The following is a 21,742-nucleotide window of genomic DNA, read 5'->3' as shown; positions in this document are numbered from 1 at the left end:
TATGAAAAAACAATATCGTTCATTAACTCTTCAAGTAGCAGAGAAGTACGGTTTGTCTTCCTTGATGTGTTATAACCTACTTACAGCAGAAAATGATGGCTATATTTTTATATACATTCTCTAAAATTACAAATGTATTTCTTGGGTCATTACAAAAACGTTTCTTGGGTCATGTTGGGGGAGATTTTCGGCACAACACCGGCAAGGTGGAAAAATCAGCCGTTCTGCCCTGGAGCAAGGCAGTTAACCCCCATAACAACACCTGCTCCACGGCAGCCGATGACATGATGTTGATTAAGGCATCTCTGATTTCAGAGGGGTTGGATTAAATGCGTAAAACACTTTTCGGTTAAAAGCATTCAGTTGTACAACTAACTAGATATCCCCCTTCCCCAGAAGTGTGCTGAAATGGACAGTGTGAAAATAAAATATTATTTATTACAGTTTGTGAAAAGGGTACTGATGCACAAACACCTTGAGGGTGGTCATGATGAGTGAGTCTCATGATTAGAGTTTATGAACTGTGTTACAGTGAGAGTGGAAAAACACACACCAGAATTTCAAATAAAGTGTTGAGAAAACATTTCATTATTAGCTGTCTTAACCATCAAATTAGAACTACACACATAGGCAATTTGTGAAAAAGCAGAAGAATCTGTGCACTCTCTAATAGCAATAGTTTATGGTAATGTGATCTCGTTTACCTGGCTTAGTTGTGGCATTGATATTAGACTCGCTTTTATCTTCTGGTAAGAATGCCTTGGAGTTTTTGGAAAGTATTCAGACACCTTGACTTTTCCCACATTTTGTTACGTTACAGCCTCATTCTAAAATGGATTAAATATATTTGTTCCCTCACCAATCTTCAAACAATACCCCATTATGACCAAGAAAAAAGTGTTTTTGAAATGTTGCAAATGTATTAAAAATAACAGAAATGCCTTATTTACATAAGTATTCAGACCTGTTGCTGAGACTCGAAATTGAGCTCAGGTGCATCCTGTTTCCATTGATCATCCTTGAGATGTTTCTACAACTTAAAGTCCAACTGTGGTAAATTCAAATGATTAGACATGATTTGGAAAGGCACACACCTGTCTATATAAGGTCCCATAGTTGACAGTGCATGTCAGAGCAAAAACCAAGCCATGCGGTCAAAGAAATTGTCCCTATAGCTCCGAGACAGGATTGTGTCGAGGTACAGATCTGGGGAAGGGTACAAAACATTTGTGCAGCATTGAAGGTCCCCAAGAACACAGAGGCCTCCATCATTCTTAAATGGAAGAAGTTTGGTACCACCAAGACTTCCCAGAGCTGACCGCCCGGCCAAACTGAGCAATCGGGGGAGAAGGGCCTTGATCAGGGAGGTGACCAAGAACCCGATGGTCACTCTGACAGAGCTCCAGAGTTCCTCTGTGGAGATGGGAGAACCTTCCAGAAGGGCAACCATCTCTGCAGCACTCCATCAATCAGGCCTTTATGGTAGAGTGGCCAGACTGAAGTCACTCCTCTGTAAAAGGCACGACAGCCCGCTTGGAGTTTGCCAAAAGGCACCTAAAGGACTCTCAGACTATGAGAAACAAGGTTGAAGGAAAGATGAACGGAGCAATGTACAGAGAGATGCTTGATGAAAACCTGCTCCAGAGCGCTCAGGACCTCAGACGAGGGCAAAGGTTCACCTGCAAACAGGACAACGACCCTAAGCACACAGCCAAGACAACGCAGGAGTGGATTATGGAAAAGTCTCTGAATGTCCTTGAGTGGCCCAGACAGAACCCGGATTTGAACCCGATCGAACATCTCTGGAGACACCTGAAAATAGCTGTGCAGCAAAGCTCCCCATCCAACCTGACTGAGCTTGAGTGGATCTGCAGAGAAGAATGGGAGAAACTCCCCAAATACAGGTGTGTCAAGCTTGACGCGTCATAATCAAGAAGACTCGAGGCTGTAATCGCTGCCAAACAAAGTACTGAGTAAAGGGTCTGAATACTTATGTAAATGTGATATTTCCATTTAAAAAAAATATTACAAAACAAATCTACCTGTTTTTGCTTTGTAATGTAACAAAATGTAAGGCCTTAATGTAACAAAATTCAAGGGGTCTGAATACTTCTCAAATGCACTGTATCCTACAAGTTTAGCTTCTCATTTTTTCATTAATAAACATGAGAATTTATCATATAGGAAGGCCTTTTACATTCATTCAGTTTTGGTGAACACTAAAAAATACATTTAAAATCAATCTTACCGTAATAGGAAACAGTAACAAATCACCCAAACAATGCAATGAGTAACACATTAATAATACATTGATATAAAAAAAAATATTTTAATCATAGGTCTGTTGCCTAGGACAAGAGTCACTCTTTCCCCATTTTATAGGAAATGAAACCAGCTGACATTTTCATCCCCTACTTTTCCACAGGAATGGAATAATATATACTGTCATAGGAAGGATTAGGACACTACTAGTGATTATGCCCACTGCTGCATCCAAAATACATTATAGGACTAACAAACACCACTGAAACATCATCCCGAGGTTCAAAAGATAAAATGTCAGGTTTTAAAATCAGCAATTTTTCAGCAATTAAGCACAGCGTAAAACCAAGTGTACATCTTTGACATAACTAAAGACAGATAATTAAAATAAAACCATACAAAATAAACGACATCACGTTTCAAGGAAATACAACTGATAAGTATTCGAGAGTGAGAGACGGCAAGGTATGATTCAAAATCAATAGAATGACAAAACGACATGTCCTTTCATGGTACCGTTTAAAGGTCATTATTGATTTTAAAAAACAAAGAGGGCTGAAATTCAAATGTCCTCTTTTCTTTTGTTCCTTTGCGAGGTGGTTTCCTTCCTGGGTGAAAGGGCGTGCAAGGAGGCAATCCGGCGAGCCGAGGCTCGCTGGTGAGTGGAGTGGCTCCTGTCCTTCAGATCACAGCTCAACAGCGCAGACCGCAGAGCCTGGACATAGGCTGGATGAAAGACAAACACAATCATTAACACATCCATCCCATTCATAGCACATCATTCTGAACCTCTGGGTCAAATTCATCAGGAAACAAACGTAGGAGAACTGACTGAAAAATTGACTTGCCCAATAAGAAACCCTAATTATCATTTTCGGTTTGCTATTTGGTATTTTATTAGGATCCCCATTAGCTGTTGCAAAAGCAGCAGCTACTCTTCCTGGGGTCCACACAAAACATGAAACATAATACAGAACATCATTAGACAAGAACAGCTCAAGAACAGAACTACATACATTTTTAAAAAGGTGCACGTAGTCTACATATCAATGCAACAAAAACTATCTTGGTCAAATAGGGGAGAGGCATTGTGCCACAAGATGTTGCTTTATCTATTTTAAAACCAGGTTTGCTGTTTATTTGAGCAATATGAGATGGAAGGAAGTTTCAAGCAATAAGGGCTCTATATAATACTGTGCGTTTTCTTGAATTTGTTCTGGATTTGGGGACTATGAAAAGACCCCTGGTGGCATCTCTGGTGGGATAAGTGTGTGTGTCAGAGCTATGTGTAAGTTGACTATGCAAACAATTTAGGATTTTCAACACATTAATGTTTCTTATAAAAAGAAGTGATGCAGTCAGTCTCTCCTCAACTCTTAGGCAAGAGACTGGCATGCATCGTATTTATATCAGCCCTCTGATTACAATTAAAGAGCAAAATATGCCACTCTGTTCTGGGCCAGCTGCAGCTTAACTAGGTATTTCCTTGCAGCACTGGACCACACGACTGGACAATAATCTAGATTAGACAAAACTAGAGCCTGCAGAACTAGCTTTTTGGAGTGTGGGGTCAAAAAAGCAGAGCATCTCTTTATTATGCCTAGACCTCTCCCCATCTTTGCAACCAGTGAATCTACATGTCTTGACCATGACAATTAACAATCTTTTTACTAAGTTTTGTACATTTTTTATTATATTGCGTCCCCTAATGAACATGACCCAGGTAGACTAGAATAGGGAAAATAGGAAATAATCTAAGGGAAGAATCGAAATAGGTAAGAATCAAAAATGGGGAAAATATGGAAGGAATTTGATATGTTGAATGAACAGGAGGTAACTACACTGCTCAAAAAAATAAAGGGAACACTTAAACAACACAATGTAACTCCAAGTCAATCACACTTCTGTGAAATCAAACTGTCCACTTAGGAAGCAACACTGATTGACAATAAATTTCACATGCTGTTGTGCAAATGGAATAGACAAAAGGTGGAAATTATAGGCAATTAGCAAGACACCCCCAATAAAGGAATGGTTCTGCATGTGGTGACCACAGACCACTTCTCAGTTCCTATGCTTCCTGGCTGATGTTTTGGTCACTTTTGAATGCTGGCGGTGCTTTCACTCTAGTGGTAGCATGAGACGGAGTCTACAACCCACACAAGTGGCTCAGGTAGTGCAGTTCATCCAGGATGGCACATCAATGCGAGCTGTGGCAAAAAGGTTTGTTGTGTCTGTCAGCGTAGTGTCCAGAGCATGGAGGCGCTGCCAGGAGACAGGCCAGTACATCAGGAGACGTGGAGGAGGCCGTAGGAGGGCAACAACCCAGCAGCAGGACCGCTACCTCCGCCTTTGTGCAAGGAGGAGCAGGTGGAGCACTGCCAGAGCCCTGCAAAATGACCTCCAGCAGGCCACAAATGTGCATGTGTCTGCTCAAACGGTCAGAAACAGACTCCATGAGGGTGGTATGAGGGCCCGACATCCACAGGTGGGGGTTGTGCTTACAGCCCAACACCGTGCAGGACGTTTGGCATTTGCCAGAGAACACCAAGATTGGCAAATTCGCCACTGGCGCCCTGTGCTCTTCACAGATGAAAGCAGGTTCACACTGAGCACATGTGGCAGAGTCTGGAGACGGCGTGGAGAACGTTCTGCTGCCTGCAACATCCTCCAGCATGACCGGTTTGGCGGTGGGTCAGTCATGGTGTGGGGTGGCATTTCTTTGTGGGGCCGCACAGCCCTCCATGTGCTCGCCAGAGGTAGCCTGACTGCCATTAGGTACTGAGATGAGATCCTCAGACCCCTTTTTTTTTTTTTTTTTTTTTACCGTTATTTTACCAGGTAAGTTGACTGAGAACACGTTCTCATTTGCAGCAATGACCTGGGGAATAGTTACAGGGGAGAGGAGGGGGATGAATGAGCCAATTGTAAACTGGGGATTATTAGGTGACCATGATGGTTTGAGGGCCAGATTGGGAATTTGGCCAGGACACCGGGGTTAACACCCCTACTCTTACGATAAGTGCCATGGGATCTTTAATGACCTCAGAGAGTCAGGACACCCGTTTAACGTCCCATCCGAAAGACGGCACCCTATACAGGACAGTGTCCCCAATCACTGCCCAGGGGCATTGGGATATTTTTTAGACCAGAGGAAAGAGTGCCTCCTACTGGCCCTCCAACACCACTTCCAGCAGCATCTGGTCTCCCATCCAGGGACTGACCAGGACCAACCCTGCTTAGCTTCAGAAGCAAGCCAGCAGTGGTATGCAGGGTGGTATGCTGCTGGCCCCTTGTGAGACCATATGCTGGTGCGGTTGGCCTTGGGTTCCTCCTAATGCAAGACAATGCTAGACCTCATGTGGCTGGAGTGTGTCAGCAGTTCCTGCAAGAGGAAGGCATTGATGCTATGGACTGGCCCGCCCGTTCCCCAGACCTGAATCCAATTGAGCACATCTGGGACATCATGTCTCGCTCCATCCACCAACGCCACGTTGCACCACAGACTGTCCAGGAGTTGGCGGATGCTTTAGTCCAGGTCTGGGAGGAGATCCTTCAGGAGACCATCCGCCACCTCATCAGGAGCATGCCCAGGCGTTGTAGGGAGGTCATACAGGCACGTGGAGGCCACACACACTACTGAGCCTCATTTTGACTTGTTTTAAGGACATTACATCAAAGTTGGATCAGCCTGTAGTGTGGTTTTCCTCTTTAATTTTGAGTGTGACTCCAAATCCAGACCTCCATGGGTTGATAAATTTGATTTACATTGATCATTTGTGTGATTTTGTTGTCAGCACATTCAACTATGTAAAGAAAAAAGTATTTAATAAGAATATTTCATTAATTCAGATCTAGGATGTGTTATTTTAGTGTACCCTTTATTTTTTTGAGCAGTGTATATTGGGTAACTGATAAACGTCAGTAGGTTCATGTTGAGGGACCTTGACATAGTTGCGTTAATTACTCCTCGAGGCATGTTACTACCAGAAAACAAACAACACATGAACATTCCTAACATTGGTGTTAGGAACCACTGAATAATTGATGCAAATATTATATGGGAAATGATACATCCTCTATATTGTAAACATACATCAAGGGTGCAAGTCACCTATCTTGGCTTGCAGCAGGTCAAATAATTACCATACTGTTCTTTTGGAGGTAGCCTATTGGCTTATGGTTGAGACATTTGGTACCATTTGTACCTTTAGGGTTGTTGTAGAAGACACAGTTGTTTGCGCAGGTGTCAGGATGGGAGTCCCAGAAACTGTCTCCGCAGCAACAGAGAGGAGGGAGCTCTGTATTCTCCAGAACTATCCTCTCCTTCATCTGAGCTCTCAGAGCCTCGATGTACCTACCACAAGACACAAAACAGGCTGGGACACAGGGCCTTATTCTCTAGTTGACCAGCACAAACATATTTAGGGCCAGTTTCCTGGACCAAGATTATTCCAGGACTAAAAAGTACTATCAAAGGAGATTAATCATTCAGCATGCTTTCTAGTCTAGGAGTGGGGTCAGGAGTAGGATAGAATGTAGATGTGTTATCTGAAGTATAAAAAAAATTGGTTGCCATGATTATCACGAGCAAACATCAGAATTTCCTTTTTTACACTGGTATTTTCTAGAAAGAATAAGGTCTTTCATATTTCCCAATGTGACTTTTGGAGGAGTAGTGCACATGATGTGTTGCTCAAGGACAAAACAATTATATATATTGGCAGAAGATTGACCCTTCATTCTATGTCAGATACTGTACAATTATCAAAAACCTTCTGGGCTGTATGTAGTCCATTTAATTTCAGATTGTATTGATTAATAAAAAGTTACCTTGTGGCTTCTTTATCTTTCTTTGCTCTCTCTTTCTTCTCTAACACCTCTGCCCTCTCCTCTTCCTCAAGCCTCAGTCGCTCCAGAATCAGAAATTCCCTCTCAGCCATATCCAGTCTATCCTCCTCAAGCTGCCGCAATCTCTCCAGCTTCCTCTCCTCTTCCAACCTCTTCTGCTCCTTTTCTGCTTTTATCCTAAAAGGAAATTCAGACAAAACTACATTAAAATGTGTTCTTATTTCGCAATGGGATGTAATGCCACTGTCTGCATTGTTAACAACACATTTTATCCATTATATTGAAGAGACCATGTTGAAGGAGTATGAATGTTTATAAGGTACCAGTCAAAAATTTGGACACGCCTCCTCATTCAAGAGTTTATTTATTTGTACTATTTTCTACATTGTAGAATAATAGTGAAGACATCAAAACTATGAAATAACACATATGGAATCATGTAGGGAAAAAAATCAAAATATATTTTATATTTGAGATTCTTCAAAGTAGCCACCCTTTGTCTTGAGAGCTTTGCACACTCTTGGCATTCTCTCAACCAGCTTCATTGAGGTAGTCACCTGGAATGCATTTAAATTAAGAGGTGTGCATTGTTGAAAGTTAATACGTTTGAACCAATCAATTATGTTGTGACAAGGTAGGGTTGGTATACAAAAGACCAAGTCCATATTATGGCAAGAACAGCTCAAATAAGCAAAGAGAAATGACAGCCCATCATTACTTTAAGACATGAAGGTCAGTCAATGTGGACAATTTCAAGAACTTTGAAAGTTTCTTCAAGTGCATTCACAAAAACCATCAAGCACTACGATGAAACTGGCTCTCATGAGGACCGCCACAGGAAAGGAAGACCCAGAGTTACCGCTGCTGCAGAGGACAAGTTCATTAGTTACAAGCCTTAGAAAATGCAGCCCAAATAAATGCCTCAGAGTTCACGTAACAAACACATCTCAACATCAACTGTTCAGAGGAGATTGCATGAATCAGGCCTTCATGGTTGAATTGCGGCAAAGAAACCACTACTAAAGGACACCAATAAGAAGAGACTTGCTTGGGCCAAGAAACACGAGCAATGGACATTAGACCGGTGGAAATCTGTCCTTTGGTCTGATGAGTCCAAATCTGCGATTTTTGGTTACAACCGCCGTGTCTTTGTGAGACACAGAGTAGGTGAACGGATAATCTCCGCATGTGTGGTTTCCACTGTGAAGCACGGAGGAGGAGGTGTGATGTGTGGGTGTAATTTGCTGGTGACACTGTCAGTGATTTATTTAGAATTCAAGCCACACTTAACCATCATGGCTACCACAGCATTTTGCAGCAATATGCCATGCCATCTGGTTTGCGCTTAGTGGGACTATCATTTGTTTTTCAACAGGACAATGACCCAACACACCTCCAGGCTGTGTAAGGGCTATTTGACCAAGGAGGAGAGTGATGGAGTGCTGCATCAGATGGCCTGGCCTCCACAATCACCTGACCACAACCCAATTGAGATAGTTTGGGATGATTTGGGTCGCAGAGTGAAGGAAAAGCAGCCAAAAGGTGCTCATGAAGACTGTTGGAAAAGCATTCCAGGTGAAGCTGGTTGAGAGATGCCAAGCATGTGCAAAGATGTTATCAAGGCAAAGGGTGGCAACTTTGAAGAATATAAAATATATTTGATTTGTTTAACACTTTTTTGGTTACTACATGACTCCATATGTGTTATTTCATAGTTTTGAGGTCTTCATTATTATTCTACAATGTAGAAAATAGTAAAAAATTAAGAAAAATCCTTGAATGAGTATGTGTGTCCAAACTTTTGACTGGTACAGTATGAATCAGGGTTGGGTTACATTCCATTTAAATTAGTCAATTCAACAAGTACACTGAAATTCAAACGAGAAAAACTAGGGAAATTTAGAATTTCAGTTTAATATCTCAATTGACTGCATTGAAATGAGATGTACACCAACCCTGATATAAATGCAAATGTGACAGCACAGTTTACTAATAGTGACATTTTTTGAAAACCAGTATAACCAGAGGAACTAAATTAGTTTATTGTGGTTGTGCCGAGTCACCTTCCGATTCTCCTCAGGTGCTTTCTATGTCTCTGATGCTCCTTGACTTGTTCTCTCTCAATGTCCATGAATAGGCGTCGGTACATCAGAAACTGAGACTGACCCTACAAACAAACATTGTTACAGTTAAGGTAAAGTTGTTTTATGGTGTCAAGGGGTATATTTTCTATAAAATGTGCATATGGAGAAAAATAATGTTCCAGCACATTAATGCAATTGAAGCAGAGACCAAAGTTTAAAGAAAATTCACGCATGACCAAAAGTATGCTCGTCGAACATCTCATTCTAAAATCATATGGAGCTGGTCCCACCTTTGCTGCCATAACAGCCTCCACTCTTCTGGGAATGCTTTCCACTAGATGTTGGAATATTGCTGCGGGGACCTGCTTCCATTCAGTCACAAGAGCATTAGTGAGGTCGGGCACTGATGATGGGTAAATAGGTCTGACTTGCAGTCTGCGTTCCAAATCATCCCAAAGGTCAGGGCTCTGTGCAGGCCAGTCAAGTTCTTCTACACCGATCTCGACAAACCATTTCTGTATGGATCTCGCTTTGTGCACGGGGGCATTGTCATGCTGAAACAGGAAAGGGCCTTCCCCAAACTGTTGCCCCAAAGTTGGAAGCACAGAATCGTCTAGAATGTCATTGTGTGCTGTAGCGTTAAGATACCCCTTCTCTGGAACTAAAGGGGCCAAGCCCGAACTATGAAAAACAACCCCAGACCAATATTCCTCCCCCACCAAACTTTACAGTTGGCACTATGCATTCGGCAGGTAGCGTTCTCATGGCATCCACCAAACCCAGATTCGTCCGTCGGACTGCCAGATGGTGAAGCGTGATTCGATTCATCACCCCAAAGAACGCGTTTCCACTGCTCCAGTGTCCAATGGCGGAGAGCTTTAAACCACTCCAGCTGACGCTTGGCATTGTGCATGGTGATCTTAGGCTTGAGTGCGGCTGCTCAGCAATGGAAACCCATTTCATGAAGCTCCCAACGAACAGTTATTGTGCTGACATTGCTTCCAGGGTTAGTTTGGAACTCGGTAGTGGGTGTTTCAACCGAGGACAGACCATGTTTACGTGCTACGTGCTTCAGCACTCTGCGGTTCTGTAAGCTTGTGTGGCCTACCATTTCGTGGCTGAGCCGTTGATGCTCCAAGACGTTTCCAGCTCACAATAACAGCACTTACAGTTGACCGGGCAGCTTTAGCAGGGCTGACGTGTTGGAAAGGTGGCATCCAAACAACAGCCAATGTTTGTCTATGGAGATTGCATGACTGTGTGCTCGATTTTATACACCTGTCAGCAACGGGGTGTGGCTGAAATAGCCGAATCCATTAATTTGAAGCGGTGTCCACATACTGTTGGGCCTGTAGTGTATTTCACTAAATGCTAACTAGCCGAAAGTGTGTCTTGAAAATATGTGGCACTTTTTGGGCTGAAAATACACTGGGCCACCGTGCTGCATGAATCATTATGTGTCATACAGTGTTAGTTGATCTCTAAAGGGGGGATTTGGTGGAGGGCTGTGTGTAAATATGGTCAGTGATAAGGGTTATTTAATAGCCATCTAAGAAGGGCCAGGGCTTATATTCATAAACACTAAAACCCTATAATGTAGTTCTAACTGGCCTTAATCACCTGTCTCTTCAGTTCCTCCTGGTCTTCTTGGGGCCACAGCACTTGAGCAGCTCTATGGTCAGTACTAAACTCATTACTATGACCTGCAGGATAAGGCTCACTAAAGATCCTCTGACAGACCTGCAACAAACACAGGTATGAAAGATTGATTATTAGCTGTCACAATAGATGTGTTTTGGCCTTAAAGCAGTCTTTTTCATAAAAGTCAGGTGACTCCTGGACAAAAGCACCCAAAGAATAATTTACAGAACTTAGTAAGAGTTGAGCACCTCTTGTTGTGCATTATGTAAGATTAAACCTTTAGGGTAGTTTAGTTGGAGCTAGAAAGGTAACTATATAGATTGATAAACAAACAATTTGCTAGAGCCTGACTAAAGGAATGTTAGGATAAGCATGTGAGTCACAGGACTATTGACTGTGTGGGGTTTGGGGAAATGGGAGCGTTTGGAAATTGGAGAAATGTCAAAAAGAGAACACTTGTGGTAACAGACCGGATTGTTGTCAAAGGTGACAGTCTTGCTCCTGTAACCCTCGTGAGGATAAAAGTTCTGAAGAGGGGAGTCATGTTGCCCAATCAAAGGAATATCTTCCTCCTCCTTTTCATGATCCTCTTCTTCTCTTGTCACCCGATATACATGTTTCTGTTTTGAGTTAGAAAGCACAATAATTCCTTGTACTAAAATGTTGAAATTTGACAGAAAGGACAGTATTCCTGCAATTGAGATTTCCAAATGATAAAGCTATAGCCAAAGAAACAGAATGAAAATTAATTTTTATTTTATTTATTTAACCCTTATTTAACCAGGTAAGTTGACTGAGAACACATTCTCATTTGCAGCAAAGACTTGGGGAATAGTTACAGGGGAGAGGGGATGAATGAGCCAATTGGAAGCTGGGGATGATTAGGTAGCCATGATGGTACAGTATGGAGCCAGATTGGGAATTTAGCCAGGACACCGGGGTTAACACCCTTACAATAAGTGCCATGGGATCTTCAGTGACCACAGAGGGCAAAGTCCCCAATCACTGCCCTGGGGCATTGGGATATATATATATATTATTTTTTTTAGATGGAAAGAGACCAGCATCTGGTCTCCCATCCAGGGACAAACCAGGACAAACCCAGCTTAGCTTCAGAGGCAAGCCAGCAGTGGGATGCAGGGTAGTATGCTGCTGGCCAAATCATAGGAGGTAGAATAAATTAATTCTAATTCTATGGTTGTCTGACATTTTTGAAAAAATTTACTTTGGCCTGTTAGAAAGGGTCAGCATAAACAAACTCACATCTCTGGTAGGAGACACCTTCCATATTCCCCCAGGGAGCTCTGACATCACTTCTCCGTCACAGATCGTCTGACAGGCTGCCAGTCTGTGTCTGACCTGCCTCATGACTTTGCTGAGCTGAAATACCAGAACCAACCCATATGATTACCTATTTTATCTATAGCGCTAATGACAGAAGTAATGGCAATGTCACTGACTTAATATGAGCAGAATGGCTTCAACATCGGTGTAAATAATCCTTTGGCATTATTGAGGATAAACAGGTAGGTAGCCTAGGTTTACACAGGCACCCCAATTCTGATCTTTTGCCCAATTATAGGCAAAGGATCTAATTGGTCAAAAGACCAATTAGTGGCAAAAAGATCAGAATTGTGATGCCTGTGTAAATTCAGCATTTGTTGCAAAGATCAATGATGGACTTAGGTTGCGTTTACACAGGCTTCCCAATTCTAATCTTTTGCCCAAAAGATCTGATCTGATTGGTCAAAAGGCCGGTGTAAACGCAGCCATAGACACACGTTAGATATACAGTGGGGAGAACAAGTATTTGATACACTGCCGATTTTGCAGGTTTTCCTACTTACAAAGCATGTAGAGGTCTGTAATTTTTATCATAGGTACACTTCAACTGTGAGAGACAGAATCTAAAACAAAAATCCAGAAAATCACATTGTATGATTTTTAAGTAATTAATTAGTATTTTATTGCATGACATAAGTATTTGATCACCTACCAACCAGTAAGAATTCCGGCTCTCACAGACCTGTTAGTTTTTCTTTAACTTCTTATGGCTGCATCCCGCTACCGGGATCGATATGACAACAGCCAGTGAAAGTGCAGGGCGCCAAATTCAAACAGAAATCTCATAATTAAAATTCCTCAAACATACATGTGTCTTATATAATTTTAAAGGTAATCTTGTTGTTAATCCCACCAAAGTGTCCGATTTCAAATATGCTTTTCAGCGAAAGCACTACAAACGATTATGTTAGGTCACCACCAAACCACAATTAGCACAGCCATTTTTCCAGCGAAATATAGCAGTCACAAAAAGCAGAAAGAGATAAAATGAATCACTAACCTTTGATTATCTTCATCAGATGACACTCATAGGACTTCATGTTACACAATACATGCATGTTTTGTTTGATGAAGTTCATATTTATATAAAGAAATCTGAGTTTACATTGGCGCGTTACATTCAATTGTTCCAAAAACATCAAGTGATTTTGCATAGCCACATCGTTTCAACAGAAATACTCATCATAAATGTAGATGATAATACAAGTTATACACATGGAATTATAGATATACCTCTCCTTAATGCAACCGCTGTGTCAGATTTAAAAAAAAAATAACGGAAAAAGCAACCCATGCAATAATCTGAGACGGCGCTCAGAAATATAATAAAATTAGCCGCCATGTTGGAGTCAACAGAAACCAGAAAATGCATGATAAATGTTTCCTTATCTTTGATGAACTTCATCAGAATGCAGTCCTAGTAATCCCAGGTCCACAATAAATGCTTGATTTGTTCGATAATGTCCGTTATTTATGTCCAATTATCTACTTGGTTAGCGTGTTTGGTAAACAATTCCAAAGTCAAAGCGCGTCCACTATAAAGTGACGAAATGTACAAAAGTTCCGTAACAGTCAGTAGAAACATGTCAAACAATGTACTGAATCAATCTTTAGAATGTTGTTAACATACATCTTGAATAACGTTCCAACCCGAGAATTAGATTGACTTCAGATGAGAGGTGGAACGGAGGTCCTCCTCATGTGAACGCGCATGGTGAAAGCATGGTCAGCTCGTGGCAGTGGTGACTAATTCCTGTCTCCTTCGGCCCCCCTTCACATTAGACTCATCAGACAAAGTTCTTTGACTGCTGACATCTAGTGGAAGCTGTAGGAAGTGAACTCATCAATATCTCGCTGCAAATTCAATGAGAGCTTGGTTGAAAATCTGCCACAGAAGAAATCCAAGCAGGAAGTGGAACTCTCAGGTTTTTGCCTGCCATATGAGTTCTGTTATACTCACAGACATAATTCAAACAGTTTTAGAAACTTCAGAGTATTTTCTATCCAATATGAATAATAATATGCATATATTAGCAACTGGGACTGAGGAGCAGGCAGTTTACTATGGGCACCTCTGTGCACCTTTAATCCAAGCTACTCAATACTGCCCCTGCAGCCATAAGAAGGTAAGAAGCCCTCCTGTTCTCCACTCATTACATGTATTAACTGCACCTGTTTGAACTCGTTACCTCTATAAAAGACACCTGTCCACACACTCAATCAAAACAGACTCCAACCTCTCCACAATGGCCAAGACCAGAGAGCTGTGTAAGGACATCAGGGATAAAATTGTAGACCTGCACAAGGCTGGGATGGGCTACAGGACAATAGGCAAGCAGCTTGGTGAGAAGGCAACAACTGTTGGTGAAATTATTCGAAAATGGAAGAAGTTCAAGATGACGGTCAATCACCCTCGGTCTGGGGCTCCATGCAAGATCTCACCTCGTGGGGCATCAATGATCATGAGGAAGGTGAGGGATCAGCCCAGAACTACACGGCAGGACCTGGTCAATGACCTGAAGAGAGCTGGGACCACAGTCTCAAAGAAAACCATTAGTAACACACTACGCCGTCATGGATTAAAATCCTGCAGCACACGCAAGGTCCCCCTGCTCAAGCCAGCGCATGTCCAGGCCCGTCTGAAGTTTGCCAATGACCATCTGGATGATCCAGAGGAGGAATGGGAGAAGGTCATGTGGTCTTATGAGATAAAAATAGAGCCTTTTGGTCTAAACTCCACTTGCCGTGTTTGGAGGGAAGAAGAAGGATGAGTACAACCCCAAGAACACCATCCCGACCGTGAAGCATGGAGGTGGAAACATCATTCTTTGGGGATGCTTTTCTGCAAAGGGGACAGGACGACTGCACCGTATTGAGGGGAGGATGGATGGGGCCATGTATCGCGAGATCTTGGCCAACAACCTCCTTCCCTCAGTAAGAGCATTGAAGATGGGACGTGGCTGGGTCTTCCAGCATGACAACGACCCGAAACACACAGCCAGGGCAACTAAGGAGTGGCTCCGTAAGAAGCATCTCAAGGTCCTGGAGTGGCCTAGCAAGTCTCCAGACCTGAACCCAATAGAAATTCTTTGGAGGGAGCTGAAAGTCCGTATTGCCCAGCGACAGCCCCGAAACCTGAAGGATCTGGAGAAGGTCTGTATGGAGGAGTGGGCCAAAATCCCTGCTGCAGTGTGTGCAAACCTGGTCAAGAACTACAGGAAACGTATGATCTCTGTAATTGCAAACAAAGGTTTCTGTACCAAATATTAAATTCTGCTTTTCTGATGTATCAAATACTTATGTCATGCAATAAAATGCAAATTAATTACTTAAAAATCATACAATGTGATTTGTTTCAGATTCCGTCTCTCACAGTTGAAGTGTACCTATGATAAAAATTACAGACCTCTACATGCTTTGTAAATAGGAAAACCTTGCAAAATCAGCAGTGTATCAAATTACTTGTTCTCCCCACTGTAGATGCGAATCAATAACAATATCCACTCAGTGCTTGTGTGGCTTCATTCAATGTTTTTATAACAGATTATTTATTTTTTAAACAAATACTACTTGCTTTTCCTTTACTATAACAAGCACAGATTTTGCAAAGCTACTGGTAGAAGTTTTTTTCCCTTGCAATGATTGAGATATGTGGTCGTTTTTCTTACTTCCATTTAATGCATGGAATAGAAGATACTCTGGAGAAGAGCATCTTCTAAATGACTAACATGTCAATGTAGATCATCATAGATAAATTTTGCCACCTGATGCGTTTGCAGATCTGTCCTGTTTTCTCTGTCGCTGCTCTCATGGCCCTGTGCTCGAACCCAGCGGGAGTTGGGGCTGCAGATGGCTAGCTCTCTCTGTGGGGAGTAGGGGAACGGATTCTTCCTGGGGGTCAATCTCTGCGCTGCATCGCTGGGCTGCTGGAGCACTCTCTCCTCCTGCTCTGCCTGTAAAGACAAATAACGCAGGCTTTAAACTGGGTAAAATGCTGTCATCAAATGAGGAGTTTGAGGACTCTGCATGGCATTCCCAGGTTGTGTCACTAGCCTGTGACATTCTTGATAGAGGTGGTGTTCATTTACCCATAGTCCATGTCATTTACATGCGCAGTTGCTAGCTACAATACTTAGAAACCAAGATACAGTGGGGAGAACAAGTATTTGATACACTGCCGATTTTGCAGGTTTCCCTACTTACAAAGCATGTAGAGGTCTGTCATTTTTATCATAGGTACACTTCAACTGTGAGAGACGGAATCTAAAACAAAAATTCAGAAAATCACATTGTATGATTTTTAAGTAATTAATTTGCATTTTATTGCATGACATAAGTATTTGATACATCAGAAAAGCAGAACATTAAATTTGGTACAGAAACCTTTGTTTGCAATTACAGAGATTATACGTTTCCTGTAGTTCTTGACCAGCTTTGCACACACTGCAGCAGGGATTTTGGCCCACTCCTCCATACAGACCTTCAGGTTTCGGGGCTGTCGCTGGGCAATACGGACTTTCAGCTCCCTCCAAAGATTTTCTATTGGGTTCAGGTCTGGAGACTGGCTAGGCCGCTCCAGGACCTTGAGATGCTTCTTACGGAGCCACTCCTTAGTTGCCCTGGCTGTGTGTTTCGGGTCGTTGTCATGATGGAAGACCAGGACACGACCCATCTTCAATGTTCTTACTGAGGGAAGGAGGTTTTTGGCCAAGATCTCGCGATACATGGTACCATCCATCCTCCCCTCAATACGGTGCATTCGCCCTGTCCCCTTTGCAGAAAAGCATCCCCAAAGAATGATGTTTCCACCTCCATGCTTCACGGTCGGGATGGTGTTCTTGGGGTTGTACTCATCCTTCTTCCTCCAAACACAGCGAGTGGAGTTTAGACCAAAAAGCTCTATTTTTGTCTCATCAGACCACATGACCTTCTCCCATTCCTCCTCTGGATCATCCAGATGGTCATTGGCAAACTTCAGACGGGCCTGGACATGCGCTGGCTTGAGCAGGGGGACCTTGCGTGCGCTGCAGGACTTTAATCCATGACGGCGTAGTGTGTTACTAATGGTTTTCTTTGAGACTGTGGTCCCAGCTCTCTTCAGGTCATTGATCAGGTCCTGCCGTGTAGTTCTGGGCTGATCCCTCACCTTCCTCATGATCATTGATGCCCCACAAGGTGAGATCTTGCATGGAGCCCCAGAACGAGGGTGATTGACCGTCATCTTGAAATTCTTCCATTTTCGAATAATTGCACCAACAGTTGTTGCCTTTTCACCAAGCTGCTTGCCTATTGTCCTGTAGCCCATCCCAGCCTTGTGCAGGTCTACAATTTTATCCCTGATGTCCTTACACAGCTCTCTGGTCTTGGCCATTGTGGAGAGGTTGGAGTCTGTTTGATTGAGTGTGTGGACAGGTGTCTTTTATACAGGTAACGAGTTCAAACAGGTGCAGTTAATACAGGTAATGAGTGGAGAACAGGAGGGCTTCTTAAAAAAAAACTAACAGGTCTGTGAGAGCCGGAATGCTTACTGGTTGGTAGGTGATCAAATACTTATGCCATGCAATAAAATTCTAATTAATTACTTCAAAATCATACAATGTGATTTTCTGGATTTTTGTTTTAGATTCCGTCTCTCACAATTGAAGTGTACCTATGATAAAAATGACAGACCTCTACATGCTTTGTAAGTAGGAAACCCTGCAAAATCGTCAATGTCTCAAATACTTGTTCTCCCCACTAACTGTATTCTTGCCATTTGTAATACTTTGTTGTTTTTTAATTATGTTGGCCTACTAACTGTCTTCCATCATGAACAGCAATTGTAATACAATATGTTAATTATCCACATTATATAGCCTAGTCACCATCTCGCATGACTTCTTAAGCTGCCACCTCTTGCGGATTTGAGCATGTTGTGCCACGCGGCGGCGTACTTCTTCCTGAAACCGGCGAAGACTCTCCTCTTTCTCCCGTTGAATCTCCATCTGTAGCTCCTCCGTTAGCATGGCACGAACCTGGCTCATACGAAAGAATAAGTCAACAGGTAAATATGCTAACTAGCTACCTGTTCAAGTAGAATAACTGATGTACGGCTACACTTACATTTGGATGCTCATCCTGGCAGTCTTGTCCACTCTCCACCCAGGCGCCCACAGGTGCAACTGCCTGATTCCTCTCGGCCAATACATTATTTCGATGACAATGTTTGCTTTGAGCATGTACTGTTATCCCACTAATTGAAACTTTGGTTGTGCCCTTTACTTTAGGATTGATATTAGGGGCCATGTTGCTAGCCAGATTGCTAACTATCCAGGCAACTTTTGTTAACTTCTGAGTTAACGTTAGCTAGCTACTTCTTCAACCAACCTAATACGTTTCATGTGCAACAGCGTTGACATGAGTATTAATTGTCCGGAGGGCTATAAATTATTTGTTAGTATCTGTGAACATAACCTTTCTTAAATACTGAAGTGTGTTTGGCTTCTCAACTGCCACAGTAGACGCTTCTTGTTGTTGGTGACGTAATAATAGTGCGACCATTTTTGGTCCGCCCACTTCATTTATTTGGGTTTCTTCTGGATTAGAGAATCTGAGATCTGAATGGTCGTACCAGGTGTCCATCAAAATTTGTTTGACTCAAACATGCGCAGTCTAACCTGCTCAAAACTTCCTCTCTGCTCAGAAGCACCCTAGGCATAAAAGTGAGTTGATTAAAATTATATTTAGGCTGTTAGAATTTGGGCAGTTAGAATGAACAGATGTATTCAACCTCTCCCTGTCTATTCCCTGCCCTCCACGATTAAAAGAGGGACAATTATTTGATACATAGTAATAAAGCAGCAAAAAAGTGGTGGACAGCATACTGCCGTTACGACTAAAGGCCAGGCTTTTGTTTAGGTTATAAACCATTAACGAAGCTTGCACACACACACACACACACACTATAAACACATCGCTGTCCTGGTGCTCGTTTGCACTGCTGGGTCCACGGCTCGAGTCCACCTTCTCACCTGCTGTCGCAGCTGCCTATGTGTGTGAAGACACTTTTCTCAGCTGCCTATGTGTGTGAAGACACTTTTCCCGAAAGAGCGGAAATGTAAGCAGTGCATGTGCCAGTACCCAAGGCCCAGCTTTTGGTGTACCTGTCGTGACCATAGACGGTCTGCTCTGCGCTACAGTCCCCCTCTTCAGCTGTGTTACTCTCTGCACTGGTCAGTTACTAATACATTACATAAACCTCATGTCAAACTCTTCTCCTGGAGCTGAATCAAGCTGGATTGGTTTGGAATACGTTTGCAGATAAATGGAAATAGGCCGTTTGATTTAGGCCCACTGAAAAGTCCAAGTACACAGTGACATAGTTTTCTCGTGAGAAAACATAGTAACAACACGTAATTGTTATCCAGGCATGTAATAATCTTTCTCCGTTCTGAGGACAAATTTTGTAATGTCTTTACTCTCCAACTTATACATTTTTTGTCAATTAAAATAACATCAAATTGATCAGAAATACAGTGTAGACATTGTTAATGTTGTAAATGACTATTGTAGCTGGAAACTGCACATTTTTTATGGAATATCTTCATAGGTGTACAGAGTCCCGTTATCTGCAACAATCACTCCTGTGTTCCAATGGCATGCTGTGTTAGCTAATCCAAGTTTATCGTTTTTAAAGGCTAATTGATCATTAGAAAACACTTTTGCAATTATGTTAGCACAGCTGAAAACTGTTGTTCTGATTAAAGAAGCAATAAAACTGGCCTTCTTTAGACGAGTTGAGTATCGTGCATCAGCGTTTGTGGGTTCAATTACAGGCTCAAAATGGCCAGAAATAAAGAACTTTCTTCTGAAACTTGTCAGTCTATTCTTGTTCTGAGAAATTAAGGCTATTCCATGCGAGAAATTGCCAAGAAACTGAAGATCTTGTACAACGCTGTGTACTACTTCCTTCAAAGTACAGCGCAAACTGTCTCTAACCAGAATAGAAAGAGTGGGAGGCCCCAGTGCACAACTGAGCAAGAGGACAAGTACATTAGAGTGTCTAGTTTGAGAAATAGATGCAAGTCACAAGTCCTCAACTGGCAGCTTCATTAAATAGTACCCGGAAAACACCAGTCTCAACGTCAACAGTGAAGAGGCGACTCCGGGATGCTGGCCTTCTAGGCAGAGTTGCAAAGAAAAAGCCATATCTCAAACTGACCAATAAAAATAAAATAATAAGATGGGCAAAAGAACACAGACAAGGATTAGCTGGAACACACGGGAGATGGTTGCTGATAATGGGCCTCTGTACATTTATGTAGATATTCCATTAAAAATCAGCAGTTTCCAGCTACAATAGTCATTTACAACATTAACAATGTCTACAATGTATTTGTGATCAATTTGATGTTATTTTAATGGACAAAACAATTTGCTTTTCTTTCAAAAACAAGGACATTTCTAAGTGACCCCAAACTTTTGAACGGTAGTGTATATATTGGGATAGGCAGTATAACCACTTTCTTTCTTCTCCATGCCTCAACTACACAGCTGTAGTGGTCACTGAACAGGCATACTATTGTCCTATGACTGTGAATCAGCAAACAAATTATCTGTGTGTGTGTGAGAACAGAATGAGGAGCATTTTACAAAAAGGAACAAATTACATAAAGCCTGTACTGTACTTTGTTGAAAGTATGTCCCCTCTGTTTTATTGCAGGGGACAAACATTCTCTGTGGAGAGAGATGAAGAGATTGCATTGATGTCGATAACGATGGGTGCAGCCTACCACTGTCTGAAGAAGTCCCACATAAGCTAATGCTAAGGAAGTCACATTGCTTGCTTAGCGAGGTCCGTTTCCTCCTGATTCGGCTCATACCAAGGCTGGAACCCAGGACCTCTGCCTTGCTAACACCCCACCACCTTCCAGAAGCATCTTACCCTGTTGCGCCACCTAAAAGCTAGCTATTCGGCAGCACAAGTAGAGACATTTCAGGCTGAGGAGTGAGTATCACACATCGCCATCTCCTACATTCACCCCCCAAACCCACTCCACAGCGACCCCATCATTGAGCTGAGCCCAACTGATGATCCGGAACACGGCACCATTGTAAAAGACATCACGCTGCTTGGTTAGCGGGTACAGCTTCCTCCTGATTCACTCATACCGAGGCTCGAACCCAGGACCTCTTACTCGCTATCACACGTAACCGCCATCTCGAAGGGTCTTATATAGACGCACCACTGAAAAAGTAGCTATTCAGCAGCGCAAGTGGAGGCACTTCAGGCTAAGGAGTGAGTTTCACAGATTGCCATTGCTACACTAACTTATTTTTCCAATTCATTTCTGCATAGATAAATGGCAAAAATACATGCTCACCTGAAGGTGCAAAATGACAATATTGAGGATAAAGTGTTTGAAACATTCACTAAAGTTTAACTTTGAGTGAAACAAATGTATAAATGACAACCAATATTTCCTCCTCATCACGCCCTTAATAAACATCCCTACTGATTTGTACAATGTATCCTTTGATTTTCTTAATAATTCTATGAATCTATACCACGGAAAAACATT

The 21,742-nt window shown here is 42.3% G+C and overlaps 1 protein-coding gene and 1 long non-coding RNA gene across 3 annotated transcripts; one reads left to right on the top strand and one right to left on the bottom strand.

The window, feature by feature from the left end:
* Nucleotides 1–418: 418 nt before the first annotated feature.
* Nucleotides 419–18,723, bottom strand: ccdc15 (coiled-coil domain containing 15). Of its 2 annotated transcripts, XM_055941766.1 has the most exons (10): nucleotides 18,285–18,723; nucleotides 18,047–18,196; nucleotides 15,947–16,135; nucleotides 12,102–12,218; nucleotides 11,309–11,458; nucleotides 10,818–10,937; nucleotides 9,177–9,280; nucleotides 7,096–7,290; nucleotides 6,471–6,619; nucleotides 419–2,988 (listed from the first exon to the last, which is right to left on the bottom strand). In XM_055941766.1, exons 1-10 carry the CDS (start codon nucleotides 18,465–18,467, stop codon nucleotides 2,825–2,827), a joined length of 1,521 nt encoding a protein of 506 aa, XP_055797741.1. In that variant the 5' UTR covers nucleotides 18,468–18,723; the 3' UTR covers nucleotides 419–2,824. The 2 variants fall into 2 exon arrangements, with proteins under 2 accessions (XP_055797741.1, XP_055797742.1); XM_055941767.1 differs by lacking the exon at nucleotides 11,309–11,458.
* On the top strand, nucleotides 18,110–21,688 carry LOC129868118 (uncharacterized). Its single transcript, XR_008761723.1, has 2 exons — nucleotides 18,110–18,225; nucleotides 20,884–21,688. It is a non-coding gene; the product is annotated as an uncharacterized LOC129868118 (long non-coding RNA).
* Nucleotides 21,689–21,742: the final 54 nt, after the last annotated feature.

Source organism: Salvelinus fontinalis, chromosome 13, assembly GCF_029448725.1.
Source record: "Salvelinus fontinalis isolate EN_2023a chromosome 13, ASM2944872v1, whole genome shotgun sequence".
Taxonomy (NCBI): Eukaryota; Metazoa; Chordata; class Actinopteri; order Salmoniformes; family Salmonidae; genus Salvelinus; species Salvelinus fontinalis.
Note: the sequence above shows the minus strand (reverse complement) of the source record. Positions and strands in the feature narration are given on the sequence as shown.